The 13,746-nt window shown below is 45.6% G+C and overlaps 1 protein-coding gene across 4 annotated transcripts in view; it reads right to left on the bottom strand.

Annotated features, from left to right (window-relative positions):
• LOC310772487 (partitioning defective 3 homolog) overlaps nucleotides 1-13,746 on the bottom strand; it is a 660,426-nt gene that overhangs the window by 338,179 nt on the left and 308,501 nt on the right. For all 4 annotated transcript variants that reach the window (XM_083632305.1, XM_083632307.1, XM_083632306.1 and 1 more), the window contains exons 6-7: nucleotides 3,649-3,758; nucleotides 2,684-2,767 (exon numbers count right to left, since the gene is read on the bottom strand). In XM_083632305.1, the coding sequence (XP_083488431.1) occupies nucleotides 2,684-2,767; nucleotides 3,649-3,758 (194 nt within the window). The remainder of the gene's footprint in view (nucleotides 1-2,683; nucleotides 2,768-3,648; nucleotides 3,759-13,746) is intronic.

Here is a 13,746-nt window from a genome sequence, read left to right as displayed (position 1 = left end):
GCCTTCAGGAGCTTCAGTTGATCCTGAGCCGGAGCCGAGACAGCAGATAGAGAGAGGCCTTCAGGAGCTTCAGTTGATCCTGAGCCGGAGCCGAGACAGCAGATAGAGAGAGGCCTTCAGGAGCTTCAGTTGATCCTGAGGCGGAGCCGAGACAGCAGATAGAGAGAGGCCTTCAGGAGCTTCAGTTGATCCTGAGCCGGACCCGAGACAGCAGATAGAGAGAGGCCTTCAGGACTCAGGAGCTTCAGTTGATCCTGAGCCGGAGCCGAGACAGCAGATAGAGAGAGGCCTTCAGGAGCTTCAGTTGATCCTGAGCCAGAGCTGAGACAGCAGATAGAGAGAGGCCTTCAGGAGCTTCAGTTGATCCTGAGCCGGAGCCGAGACAGCAGATAGAGAGAGGCCTTCAGGACTCAGGAGCTTCAGTTGATCCTGAGGCGGAGCTGAGACAGCAGATAGAGAGAGGCCTTCAGGACTCAGGAGCTTCAGTTGATCCTGAGGCGGAGCTGAGACAGCAGATAGAGAGAGGCCTTCAGGAGCTTCAGTTGATCCTGAGGCGGAGCTGAGACAGCAGATAGAGAGAGGCCTTCAGGACTCAGGAGCTTCAGTTGATCCTGAGGCGGAGCTGAGACAGCAGATAGAGAGAGGCCTTCAGGAGCTTCAGTTGATCCTGAGCTGGAGCAGAGACAGCAGATAGAGAGAGGCCTTCAGGAGCTTCAGTTGATCCTGAGCCGGAGCCGAGACAGCAGATAGAGAGAGGCCTTCAGGAGCTTCAGTTGATCCCCGATCAGTATTCAAAGCAGCAGCGTTGACGATTAGCTATAAAAAGCAAGGAGATGATTCAAGGAGATGATGATTTCTTAAAAGCTCTATGATTGTGATGACTGGTAATTCCTTCCCATCTCGCTGATGTTTTTTTCTGGAGATACTTATCGGGAGCTAAACTAAAATCGAAATGGCGTCATCGAACGCTCCGAGTAAGTGAATTCATGAGGTGCTGGATATGAGTCCCTGTAGCCGGCCGACATTATCTGCAGATACTGGAGAAAAATCAGGCTAACTAAAACCACTGCGTCTCAGTTTTCCTAGACCACAAGAGGCACCATCGTCAGAGTGGACTCTACTGCTGAGAACTGGTTTGAAGGAGGCCACCTGCTCTCATCTACCGCCTTTAATTAAATAATACTGTAATGCAATCAGGATCTGACCATTTATGCATGGCAATTATGTCTGTTGTTTGTTTACAGTTTACAAACTGGCCATGGAATGAGCAGTTCATTAACCAAAGAATGCATCAGTGAGGAGTGTGTGTGTGTGTGTGTGAGAGAGAGAGAGAGAGAGAGAGAGGAGAGAGAGAGAGAGAGAGAGAGAGAGAGAGAGAGAGAGAGAGAGAGAGAGAGAGTAAGGCAGAGTCTCTTCTCTGGCTGTCACTCCTCCTGCTTGTATCTAACTTGATGTCGGTGCAGTGGAGCAGAATGGCAGCAGTGGACATTGCCATGCGTTGCACTTCCTTTGCATGGCTGCCTGACCCCTATGGCCCTGGTCTAGACACTAATGACAGCCTGTCCTAGCATACAGCGCACAGGAAAGGGCTGGGCCGGCCCCATTAGCATCATCCCACTGGCCAGACGCTCGCTCTTATCATGTCTGGGCCTAATTGACGGCTCTGATAGCTATTAGTGTCCATCTTAGCTGATGGAGATGGGAATTTAGTGGCCGTGCAGCATTACTGTACCGTTTGTGGCAAGATGCCGTTCGGCTTTGTGGGAATGCCGATGGAGTTGGACTTAAAAAAAACACAGTGATTCAATCCCAGCTTTAGTTGGTTTGGTGCGACTCATCGTGAATCATTATTTCCCCCCCCTTGTGAGTCAAAGTGTCACAGCAGCTGAGGGAGTCAATCACTTGAGGTCAACGCTAAATATAGTTCCCCGATGCTTCCTTATAAACAGCGATGGGGATTAGTGTCCCAAAGAAATGACACGCAGTTATCCTCAATGACGTAGCAGCCGCATTCATCCGACCTTGGTGGCGTGCCAGTCCCTTGGCGTATGCCGGGGACTCTGCGTTACCCGCAAGCTTTTAGTTTGATTACATTTGGCCGCTTCTTCTGTCCTTTCTTCCCCCCCCCCTAAATAACCATAAACTGTGATGTCCCTTGTCATCGACACTCCTCCTCCTCCTCCTCGGTTGAAATTAGCCAAAGGGAAGCAGTTTCAGTCACCTTCAAGACCCTATTCACTGTATGTCGGAGGACACAGGTTGGAATAAAACAGAAGCATAACAAGACTTAGAGAAGTCGACACTTTCACGTGCGCTCCTTCCCACCGAGGGCGTCTGAGCTGTGGGATATGAGCGGCGGCGCTGGCTATACAGGTGTGGTGTTTCACTAATGGCTTTTCATGCGGCGAGAATCACCCAAAAGAAAACGAGGACAATGAAGAGGAGAGTTAGCAGAGCCAGTGAAAAAGATAGCCTTGAGCGACACGTACAAAGAGGCGAATATGAAAGAACAGAAGTGAGTGGAGAGAGAGAGAGAGAGAGAGAGAGAGAGAGAGAGAGCAAGAAGAAAGCAACATCCACAGGGCCTCGAAACCAAAGGAGGCAGGAGACGTATTGGGACGAAGACATTAACCAGGCACTCTCCATACGGCTGCAATGATTCTCATGTGTTTGTGTTTTTTACCTGACATCCAGCGAACTGAAAGGCACTACGTGGATCCCCAGCGGCCCTCCTTCGTTGGACACCTCGACCGGCTTGAGCATGCCACTGCAGGACGATGATGGATGAGACCGAGAGGAGGGAGGGAGGGTGGGAGGGACGGAGGGAGACATGCATGAATAAAAAATAACAGAAACACAAAAGACAGAAAAGCAGGATACAAAAGCCGACACAGTCTAACATGACAGGTGGATGACACTTTGTTGGGATGAGGGGGAGGGGGGGGGTATCATCCATTACAAAGTCAGGCCCGCGCGGATCCCGAGGTCGATTAGCGACCCAAATGGAGACTCCAATTAAGTGATTAAGATCAGATCCTGTCGCTAAGAGAGAACAGATTAATTGAAAAAAATGTGCGAGGAAAGGGGGGGGAGGAGAAGGGGGAGGAGAAGGGGTAATTTGTGTAGATAAAAACGTGACGTGTGGGGAGACAAATGACCGTTGATGCCAGATGCGTGCGATGGGTGCATCTGTGGGGCTTTTTTGTTGTGGTTATACGCTGATATGTGCGTCGTGCTGTGACATATTGTGCATATCGTTAACCTCTTGGGGGTATTATGGTACTACATCAAGACATCACATATTCAATGCAGCATAATTGGAATGAAATGTACAACGCTGGATGGTTCCATCCCTACATGGTGCAGGGGGAAGGAACCATCCCTACATGGTGCAGGGGGAAGGAACCATCCCTACATGGTGCAGGGGGAAGGAACCATCCCTACATGGTGCAGGGGGAAGGAACCATCCCTACATGGTGCAGGGGGAAGGTTCCATCCCTACATGGTGCAGGGGGAAGGAACCATCCCTACATGGTGCAGGGGGAAGGAACCATCCCTACATGGTGCAGGGGAAAGGAACCATCCCTACATGGTGCAGGGGAAAGGAACCATCCCTACATGGTGCAGGGGGAAGTGTTGTTCACTCACTCTATACTTAACACAGGAGAATATTCCATTGACGAGTCGGCCCTCCCTACTGGCTCTATCCGTCCATTTCTCCCTTCCTCTCTCCTCCGCTCCTCTTCCTCCTCCTCCTCCTGCAAAGAAAGGAAGAAAAAACACAGAGGGGGTAAATCATCAAATGGTAAAAAGAGAGACCGACCCTCTTGTCTGCCATTATTTCTATCTGGCTGTGCTTACATGTCCTGTTCTCCTCTGTCTGTCTCTCTCTCTCTCCTCTGGCTTTTAATCCAATTACCTGCAGGAAGGAGTAATGGCCTCTATTCTAAATCAAAAGGGACTTTGGGTGCGGGACAAACCGCGGTGCTTCTGCTTCTCCTGCAGAGACATCTTGACACAGCCCAAAAACCTCAACGACGGCAGTGACAAAGAGGCCCTGATCGATTGTTCCAGCTCAATCAATCGGGTCTGGGCCTGGGGAAGGGGGGGGGGGGATCTTGCGGTAATGCGATCGGGTTTAGAGTGAAAGAAAGTGGCCATGGCCGCTGTCATTTGTTCCTTTCAATTCACTCTCTCTCTTCATTTCATTTCATCCTCCAGGGCCGTTAGACGACAGCACGGGCTGGGAGGCGGGAGCTTTAGACAGGCCAGACGTCTGAGGACTTAACTAGCCTCCTGGACCAGACGGGACAGCTCAATGCTCTCTGGAACCTTTAGCTGGGCTCTGGGTGACGATATGTTGCACATATAGAACAGGATGGAGACATATTCATTTAATAACAGTGTTAAGGGGTCCGTTTTCAACTCATCGTCAGCTGTATTTTGGTATGCATTGCACATAAACAGATCGAATGGGCAGCTGACAAGCAATGCCAGACAGCTGAAGGTTCATCCAAAGTTGACACCCACAGTAAGCATCATAGTTTATTCATTATAAACGGACACGGGAGGACTTCCGGCTGGCCTAGGAGAGATGTAGACGCTCGCAACTGAGCTCTCCATATTAACCTTTATATTTGTCAAAAGAGGCCGACCTACACACATATAATTCGGTTTTACCGTTTTATAAGCTGCGTGTGCAACATTATACTGTGAGAACTTGAGTTTTTATTACGTTTGAGTTGAGTTTTTTCGACGTGACAAGATGCCGGATTTGAGAAGTAACGTTAGCACAAAGATGGCTACAGAAACTACCGACCATGCGGGAGGCACGGACCCGGGTCAATCAGCTATCCTCCAGGCAATTGCCTCCTTAAAAACTGAATTGCTGGCGAAAATAGACGAGAAAGCGGAGACACAGAACACCGAAATATGCAAGCAAATTAACAGCCTGAGAGAGGAGATGAAAGCTGCCATGGATAAAGCTAGCACTCGGGCTAGTGCTATGGAGGAGCGCACTGCTAGCTTGGAGCTTGCGGCTAACAATCACTCCGACAGCATCACGGAACTGGAACAACAAGTGATCCTGCTGAAAAAAGAGGTATCGAGTCTTGCAGCAAAAAGTGAGGACCTGGAGGCGCGATCACGGAGATGTAATTTGCGCATCTTTGGTGTCAAAGAAAGACGTGAGGAGGGCAAGCGCGCAAATACCTTCGTTGCGGAAATGCTACAGAAAGCGCTAAACCTGGATAAGCTACCCCTGCTAGACAGGGCACACCGTACCCTGCAAAGAGCTCCAGACGAGGGGCAGCAACCAAGAGCTTTTGTGATTAAGTGCCACTACTACCAGGAGAAAGAAGAAATTCTGCGCAAGGCCTATGTGTCACAAAATCTCATCACTGAACAAGGTGACAGGATCCGTGTATTCCCCGACTACACCCAGCTGGTAGCCCGGCAGAGAGCTGCGTTCAAGGAGGCCAGACAACAACTTCGGCAGTGCGAGGGAGTCAGATACGGGATGTGGTATCCAGCCAAGCTCAGGATTACAACGAGGGACGGCGTGCAGAGAAATTTCACCGATCCAGAGAAAGCAGAAGCCTTTGTGAAGGACCTTCCTAAAGGCACATAATTCTACAGGCTGTAACGAGACGCATTGGGAAAATCGTCGGACTTTTTATTTTTGTAATTTTTTTTTTTTTTTTTTTTTTCTTCCTCTCCCAACTTTATTGCAACAAGGGGATGGACACTCCTTTCTGCTTGAGCTTGTGAACGAACGTGAGTAAGGAGCCGGGTCTGGCTGACAATACAGACAATCGAGTTTTGCTTTCTCTCCTGTCAGCTATTACATGCTGGTAGAAACAACGTCAAGTAACACTCACATTAACGCTGTCCTAATGGAGAGTATATCTTAAAGTGATTCACTTGGGAGTTTTCACATTATGCATGTAAGCCTGTATTTTATTTTATTTTGCTTCATCTCACTGTATTCTCACAGTTGTAGACATGTCACTGCTAGAGTAGTATTAACATGTATCCAGATGCAAGCCTTCTTGTCATAAGTATGCAGGCTGTTTTTTATTTGTTTCTGTTTTGTTTTTTCATTCTCACATGTCATTCTCACAGATACATACGATTTCACATGGTCAGTGTGTTGTGATTTATTTAATGCTCACGGTATTATTATTTTTTCTTTTCATGCTGTAATGCTATGCAGTTAATGCAGGATTGTATTTTAGTTCATTTTCATATTACAGTTGTAGACAGATATGTGAAGCGATCAGTCTTAGCAATCCATTTGCGAGTTTCCTTGTCATAATGAATATGGCTGCTATTTCATTGTGTTTCATTCTCACAGATACATATGGTGTCATGGGGTCAGCTTGCTGACAAGTGATTCATTTACGAGTTTTCATATTAACACATGCAGTATTGTATTTTGGTTTGTTTTACTCTTACAGATGTAAACACAGACTGATATATCGCTGGGTCAGTTTAATAGCAGAAGTGGCCCTATTTTTCATTTTTCATTTGTTTTTTCCCTTCACATTATGACTTGCAAGCTCATATTCTATTTAATTTTTGCAGATGGAGGCAGATGCACATATGCGCACTTGGTCTTATACAGACATGCATACACTGGCTGTTCATACACGCATAGACACAGCACAGTAGCACGCACATACTGAACAGGTCTCATTGACTAACTGTTATTGTTATAATTGTTGGTACATAAGGTTTTATGGGGTCTCAGCCCCTATAGGTAAGCTTTTGAACGTAATACTTCATAATGGCTTAGGAGGGGGGGAGGGTGCAGTCTCTCAATTGGGGAGAGGCAAGCAATGTGGGTTAGATGTTATATTAAGGGTTTTATATGTATTTTGCATTACTGTCTGTCTTGTTGCTATGTTTTCTTTCTTCCCCTCCCTCCCTCCCCCCATCCCACCCCCAGGGTTAGAGATGTTGATCTATTACCAGGTGAATCTATCAGGACTTTCCTCAATGCTCCTCTTTCAGTCATGGCCTCAACAGAAGGGATAGGTAGGACAACAAAATTCGTAAGTTGGAATGTGAGGGGACTTAATCACCCCGTCAAGCGAAGTAAGGTGTTTTCCCACTTGATGAGACTTAAGGCCGATGTAATATTCTTGCAGGAAACGCACTTACGCATGTCAGATATTCCCAGATTGCAAAGAGGATGTGTGTCACAAGTCTTCCACTCCAAATTTGATGCTAAGGGTCGTGGAACAGCTATTTTAATTGGAAAAAATGTACATTTCATATCTTCAAAGGTAGTGGCTGATAAAAATGGACGCTTTGTTATTGTTCAGGGCAGGCTGTATAATTTGCCGGTGGTTCTAATTAACATATATGCCCCTAACTGGGACAACCCCCATTTCTTTAAGGAACTTTTTAGTTACATTCCAGAGGCGGGCACACACCATCTGATATTGGGAGGAGATTTCAATACCGTTGTGCAGCCTTCTCTCGATCGCTCTAAAATTACAACAGACCCTGTCTCTAAATCTGCACATTCTATAAAGGCGTTCTGCCAGTCCAGCGGTGTGGTAGACCCATGGAGATTTAAAAATCCGACATCAAAGGCATTTTCATTTTACTCTGCACCTCACCAAACATATTCCAGGATTGATTTTTTCCTTTTAGATAAAAAAATGCTTCCACTTCTGAAATCGTGCACCTACGAAAGCATCGTCATCTCAGACCATTCACCAGTCATTATGGAACTCTGGCTTCAAAATAATCCAACCGCACGGGGCAATTGGCGGCTTAATCCAACACTTCTTTCGAACAAGTGCTTTATAGATTTTCTTTCAGAACAGATTGACTTTTTCCTTGCAACTAACCAGCTACCAGACACTAATATAATTACTTTATGGGAAACTTTAAAAGTATATCTTCGGGGTCATATAATAGAATATTCAGCCCGTATTAACAAACTTAGGTCAAAACGCCTCACAGATCTTATTAAACTTATCCATGATGTTGATCAGCAACACTCCGCCTCTCCATCTGCAGAGCTTCGTAAGAAAAGGATAGCATTACAGACCGAGTTTGAGATTCTTGCATCTAAACAAGCAGAGGAGATGTTTCTCAAGTCAAGACAAAGTCATTACGAACATGGAGAACGTGCAAGCAGGCTTCTCTCGCATCAGCTACGACAATATTCGGCCGCTAATTATATTACAGAAATACAAGATACAGATGGCAGCATCAAATCGGACCCAAAAGATATTAATAATCAGTTTAAACTTTTTTATTCCGATCTATATACATCAGATAGTTCTCAGGATAATAATTTCGTTGAAAATTTGGAATTGCCCATGATCAAAGATGAAGACAAGACCAAGCTAGAAGAGTCTATATCTGAGGCCGAGATCGGGAATGCAATCAAATTAATGAAGAATGGAAAAGCACCAGGCCCAGATGGATACCCGATTGAGTTTTATAAGGCTTTTGCCACTAAATTGACACCCTTATTGTGCTCGGTCTATACAGAATCACTTTCACAAAAAAAGCTCCCTCCATCCCTTACCCAAGCCACAATCTCGGTATTGCCAAAAAAAGATAAAGACCCAACCAAGTGTGAATCTTACCGGCCAATTAGTTTACTCACATGTGATTATAAAATACTTACTAAAATCCTGGCCATCAGATTGGAATCCATAGTACCAACCATTGTGCATTCTGACCAAACAGGTTTCGTAAAGGGTAGGCAGCTGTTTCACAATTTGCGCCGCCTTTTTAATATAATATATTCTGAACACTCAACCCAGTCACCAGAGATTGTCATCTCATTGGACGCACACAAAGCTTTCGATCGGATCGAATATAGACACCTATTTAAATGTTTAAGCAAATTCGGATTTGGCCCAAATTTCATTTCCTGCATTCAAACACTGTATACTCTGCCACAAGCATCGGTGAGGACCAACAATATTCAATCTGACTACTTCACCCTCCACAGGGGGACGAGACAAGGTTGTCCTTTATCTCCACTGCTTTTCGATCTCGCCATCGAACCATTGGCCATAGCTCTGCGAAAAAACAATGAGATCAGAGGCATCACCAGGGGTGGTCTGATCCACAAAGTTTCATTATACGCGGATGACCTTCTGGTATATATATCTGATCCCGAGACCTCAATCCCTAAGTGTCTGGACATTATTTCACAATTTGGTGTAGCCTCTGGCTATAAAATCAATCTAACAAAGAGTGTACTATTCCCGATCAATCAGAAAGCACTGACAATGACATTTAACTCATGTGCATTCAAAGTTTCGACTGGCCCTCTAACATACCTGGGAGTCAAGGTAACGCGATCCTACAAAGAGCTGTTCAAACATAATTTCCAACCAGCCATAGACAAAGCTAAGAAGGATCTCAGCCGCTGGTCAACTCTCCCATTATCTCTGGCTGGCCGCATTAATTCAATTAAGATGGTTATTTTACCCAAATTTTTATATCTGTTCCAGACAATTCCAATTTTCTTACCAAAATCATACTTTAAAGACTTAGATAAAAACATAAGTACATTCATTTGGAATAAGACCATACCACGCGTTCGCAAAGCTGTGTTGGAGAGGTGCAAAGCAAACGGGGGTCTGGCGCTGCCAAATTTTTTATTTTATTATTGGGCAGCTAACATCCAAAAAATAAATATCTGGTATAAGTCCTTTGTAAGTGGAGATGGCCCAATTTGGTCTCGTATGGAAAAGCAGGCGTGTTCACCAATCTCCCCGGCTTCTATGTTGTGTGCTCCGCTGCCAATGACTGTAGGTGTCCATACGGATAATCCTATTGTGAGAGGTACCCTACGCATATGGACCCAATTTCGTAAACATTTTGGGCATACGCAAGCCCTGGAGTCCATGCCTCTTACCTTGAACCCCCTTTTTAAACCTTCTTTGACAGATACAGCATTTCAGTTCTGGTATGGAAAGGGAATACGTTGTGTGGAGGACCTTTTCATTGATGGGACGTTTGGTTCCTTTGATCATTTTGTTAAAAAGTACAACTTACCACAGTCTCACTTTTACAGGTACCTACAAATTCGCGATTTCACCCGCACACATTTCTCAACATTCCCATCTAAACCTCTGGCTTGCCCATTTGATGAGTATCTGAAACTTAATCCCTATTTACGAGGCTGCGTATCAAATTTATATTGTATGATTCAAGAAATGGAAGACTATTCGCTGCACCACCTGAAAGTACAGTGGGAGGAAGACTTGGACACGGAGCTCTCTGACGAAATCTGGAAAAATGCTATCAGTAAAATACATAAATCTTCTGTCTGTATCAGACATGGGGTGTTACAGTTTAAGATACTACACCGCTTACACCTTTGTAAAGCCAAACTGGCCCGGATATATCCTGGCTCAGACCCAAATTGCATCAGATGCCATCAGTTTCCGGGTACTCTGGGCCACACGTTTTGGACTTGCCCAAAATTGTACACATTCTGGTCAGACATTTTTAATACATTCTCATATATATGTCAAAAACAGATTGACCCAGATCCAATTACTGCAATATTTGGGGTTGCCCCTAGCAACAGTGGGATATCCAGACATCAATCAGATCTAATGGCCTTTTCAACATTACTAGCTCGCCGGCTTATTCTTTTTAGCTGGAAATCGCCCACACCTCCATCACACTCACGCTGGATTCGTGAGGTAATGTCATTTCTTAAGCTAGAAAAAGTCAGATGTACAGTCCAGGGTTCTCTGGAAAAGTTTGAAATGACTTGGCACCCCTTCTTGGATTATTATGATAAGGAATTTGACGCAAGAACTTCAGATTAGTAGCCCCCAACAGCTCTACCCTACCCTCTTCCCACCTCCCTCTTGTTCTTTCCTTGTCTCTATTATTATTATTTTGTTTTTTTTGTTTGTTTGTTTTTGTTTTTTACACTTGGTTGTCATTGCATCACAAATACTCAGGAGATTGTATACATGTATGACATCATGCAACCTTGCACTTATTTTGTATTGTCTGTCTTCTATGGCGTTTGCTTTTTCTTGTTTGTATTGTTTAAAAACGAATAAAAACAATTTGAAATAAATATAAACGGACACGGAAATTCGACTTTTTGCTCCACTGATTGTATTCCAGACGGCTGTGGGCTATTGCTACTCTGTGTACAGTGTGTGTGTGTGTGTGTGTGCGTGTGCGTGTGTGGGCCGCCAGTCACAGAGCATCCTCTCCTTGAATGGTGTGCCGAAACGCTTTGTTAGCCACTGCTATTCCAACACCCCCCCCCCCCCCCCCCCCCCCGCCCCTCTCTCCTCTTTCTAAAATGTCAAGCACATCCAAACAGGTCTTGTGGCTTTCTGGCTTTTGTATGGAAATAGATTTCAGAAGCTTTGGCGACACGCTGGGGCGACTCAGAGACCCCCTATTTATTTATGGGTGTGCCCTACCTGTCTGCTTCCCCTCTGCACGAAAATGAGTCAAGTCAAGCAGTCAACCCCCGCCTTTAATGACGTGTCAGCTGAGGTCCCGGCAGTGCCTCCGCCTCACAGGGCACGTTACTCACAAAGCCTTCAAATCAAAACCCCCAAGGTGGGGTCGGGGCTGGATTTGAATATGCCGTGTGTGCAAACTCCTCCAAAGAGACCCAGCCACCCGTGGGAATCCTTCATAAAGATGCCTTGGTGGGAGGGCAGGCATGTGAAATCGAACAAAACAAATAAGTAGAAATATATATATATATACAGTATATATATATATAAATATATAGGCACTGTCAGGGGCGGACTGGGATTCTAATTCATGCCGGGCATTAGATACCAAGCAGGCCAGGCTGATATGGGCCGACGCGCGTGCCGGCGTCCGAAGGGCGGCAGCGAAAAATTTGGGCCGTTTGAAGCCCAATTTGGGCCGTTTGAAGCCCAATTTGGGCCGAGTCCAATTTTACAATGAGATGCACCCACTTTAACCCTGAATAAAGTAATAAAACCACTAGTAAACCAGTAGGCGGCGCCTGGCCTGCTGTTCAGTGAGTGGCCTGACTGGGGGCACAAAAAAAAAAAAAAAAAAAAAAAAAATTGCAGGCCAGGCCAGGCCAGGCCACCGGGCATTTGCCCCGACGTGCCCGATTATGCAGTCCGCGCCTGGGCACTGTGTGAGATCAGATAGACAGAAACTGAGCTCCAATGATTTCTCATCTCCTTAGACAATTGAGTGAATGGAGAGGCGAGTCGATTCACAGACACTGACAAGTAATTAACTTCAATAAAGCCAATCTCCCAACTTGTAGTTTGCCGGGTGACAAGTGGTGACGACCCCACCCCCACCCACCCCAAATGTGCCGCAGCCTACCCTCTTAGTTGTGAATTAATTGCACTATGATATATAGACTCTCAGTTGTTCAGTTTGATTTACTGAAAATAATACATAAAATCAACTTCCAAAAATAGTTGATAGTAGGTTGCTTTCAGTCACTGCTTTTGCTACATAGTAAGTAAAGTGTATGCACCATTCACAGAGCAAAGTGCTTGACTTGTTTTGAGCATAGAGTGAAGGACAACCAGTAAGCCCTGGTCAGAAGACCTCAGTGACCTGCCGGTAGTGTAGGGACGGAGTAGGTAGCAGATGCACACAGGTGACCATGCAGGGCTCTATGTGATTATAAACTGAATCCTAAACTTGATGGGAAGCCAATGAGCTAAAATGGGTGTGTGATGTGGGATGTCCTGCTGGACCTGGTCAGCAGCCTTGCAGCAGTGTTCTGGACCTTGCCTTGATACAAAGGCATGAATAATGATCTCCAACTCAGCTTGTGACACAACAAACCTGAGTTTGGCAATGTTTCGAAGATGGAAAAAAACATGTACGGAACAATGACTTAATATGTTGATCAAAGTACTTAGCCTAGACTGTACAGTTAAGGAAAGGGATACAATACATTGAGCAACCTTGGAAACAATAGCCGGCCACAGCTATGCTGCTTTACGTGTGATCGGGCTGAAACTTTCAGCGCGCTCGATTCCTGGGCTCGCCCGTCCTGCAGCTCACCGAGCTGCTGCGCGGCCTTGCCCGCAGATCGGCTGCTGTGTGGCCAATGAGACGAGCATCACTGATGAGATTTATGACACTGATGATGACAGTGGGATTTTGATGATGTCACAGTGGGATTTATGACATCACTGATGATGTCACAGTGGGATTTATGACATCACGGATGATGTCACAGTGGGATTTATGACATCACAGTGGGACAATCACAGTCGATAGAGAAACAAACAAACAGAGAAACAAACAAACAGACAGAGCCCCAGCTCCCATTTATATACTGATGATGTGACGTCGTCATCAGTGATGTCATCCTTCCTGGCGAGGCCAGAGCCTAGCTGACGCTATAAGTTCAGTGATGATGTCATCAGTGATGTCATCCGTGATGTCATATGCGACGCGCAGTGGGCGAGGCCGCGCAGCAGGCGAGACGAGGAATCGAAATTGCTAGTATATGGAAATTATCAATGTTTACCTCCCCTGCATGATGCCTGGAGAGAGAATTCCCCTTTAATGTACTGGCAGAAACTCCGGGTTGTGCTTTTGTCTCAAAATCACTCTTAACCGTGTTACAAACTTGCTTTTCTTAAAAACAAGTGGGGAACTCTGCAAATGTTTCTACTGCAAATCAACATGAACATGAAGAACGTTCCTGGATCAAGTGATTTTCTTGATACTCTTGATGTGGATCTCATGCTGCCTTCAGACATT

This window comes from Poromitra crassiceps (assembly GCF_964638095.1).
Source record: "Poromitra crassiceps genome assembly, chromosome: 2".
Taxonomy (NCBI): Eukaryota; Metazoa; Chordata; class Actinopteri; order Beryciformes; family Melamphaidae; genus Poromitra; species Poromitra crassiceps.
Note: the sequence above shows the minus strand (reverse complement) of the source record. Positions and strands in the feature narration are given on the sequence as shown.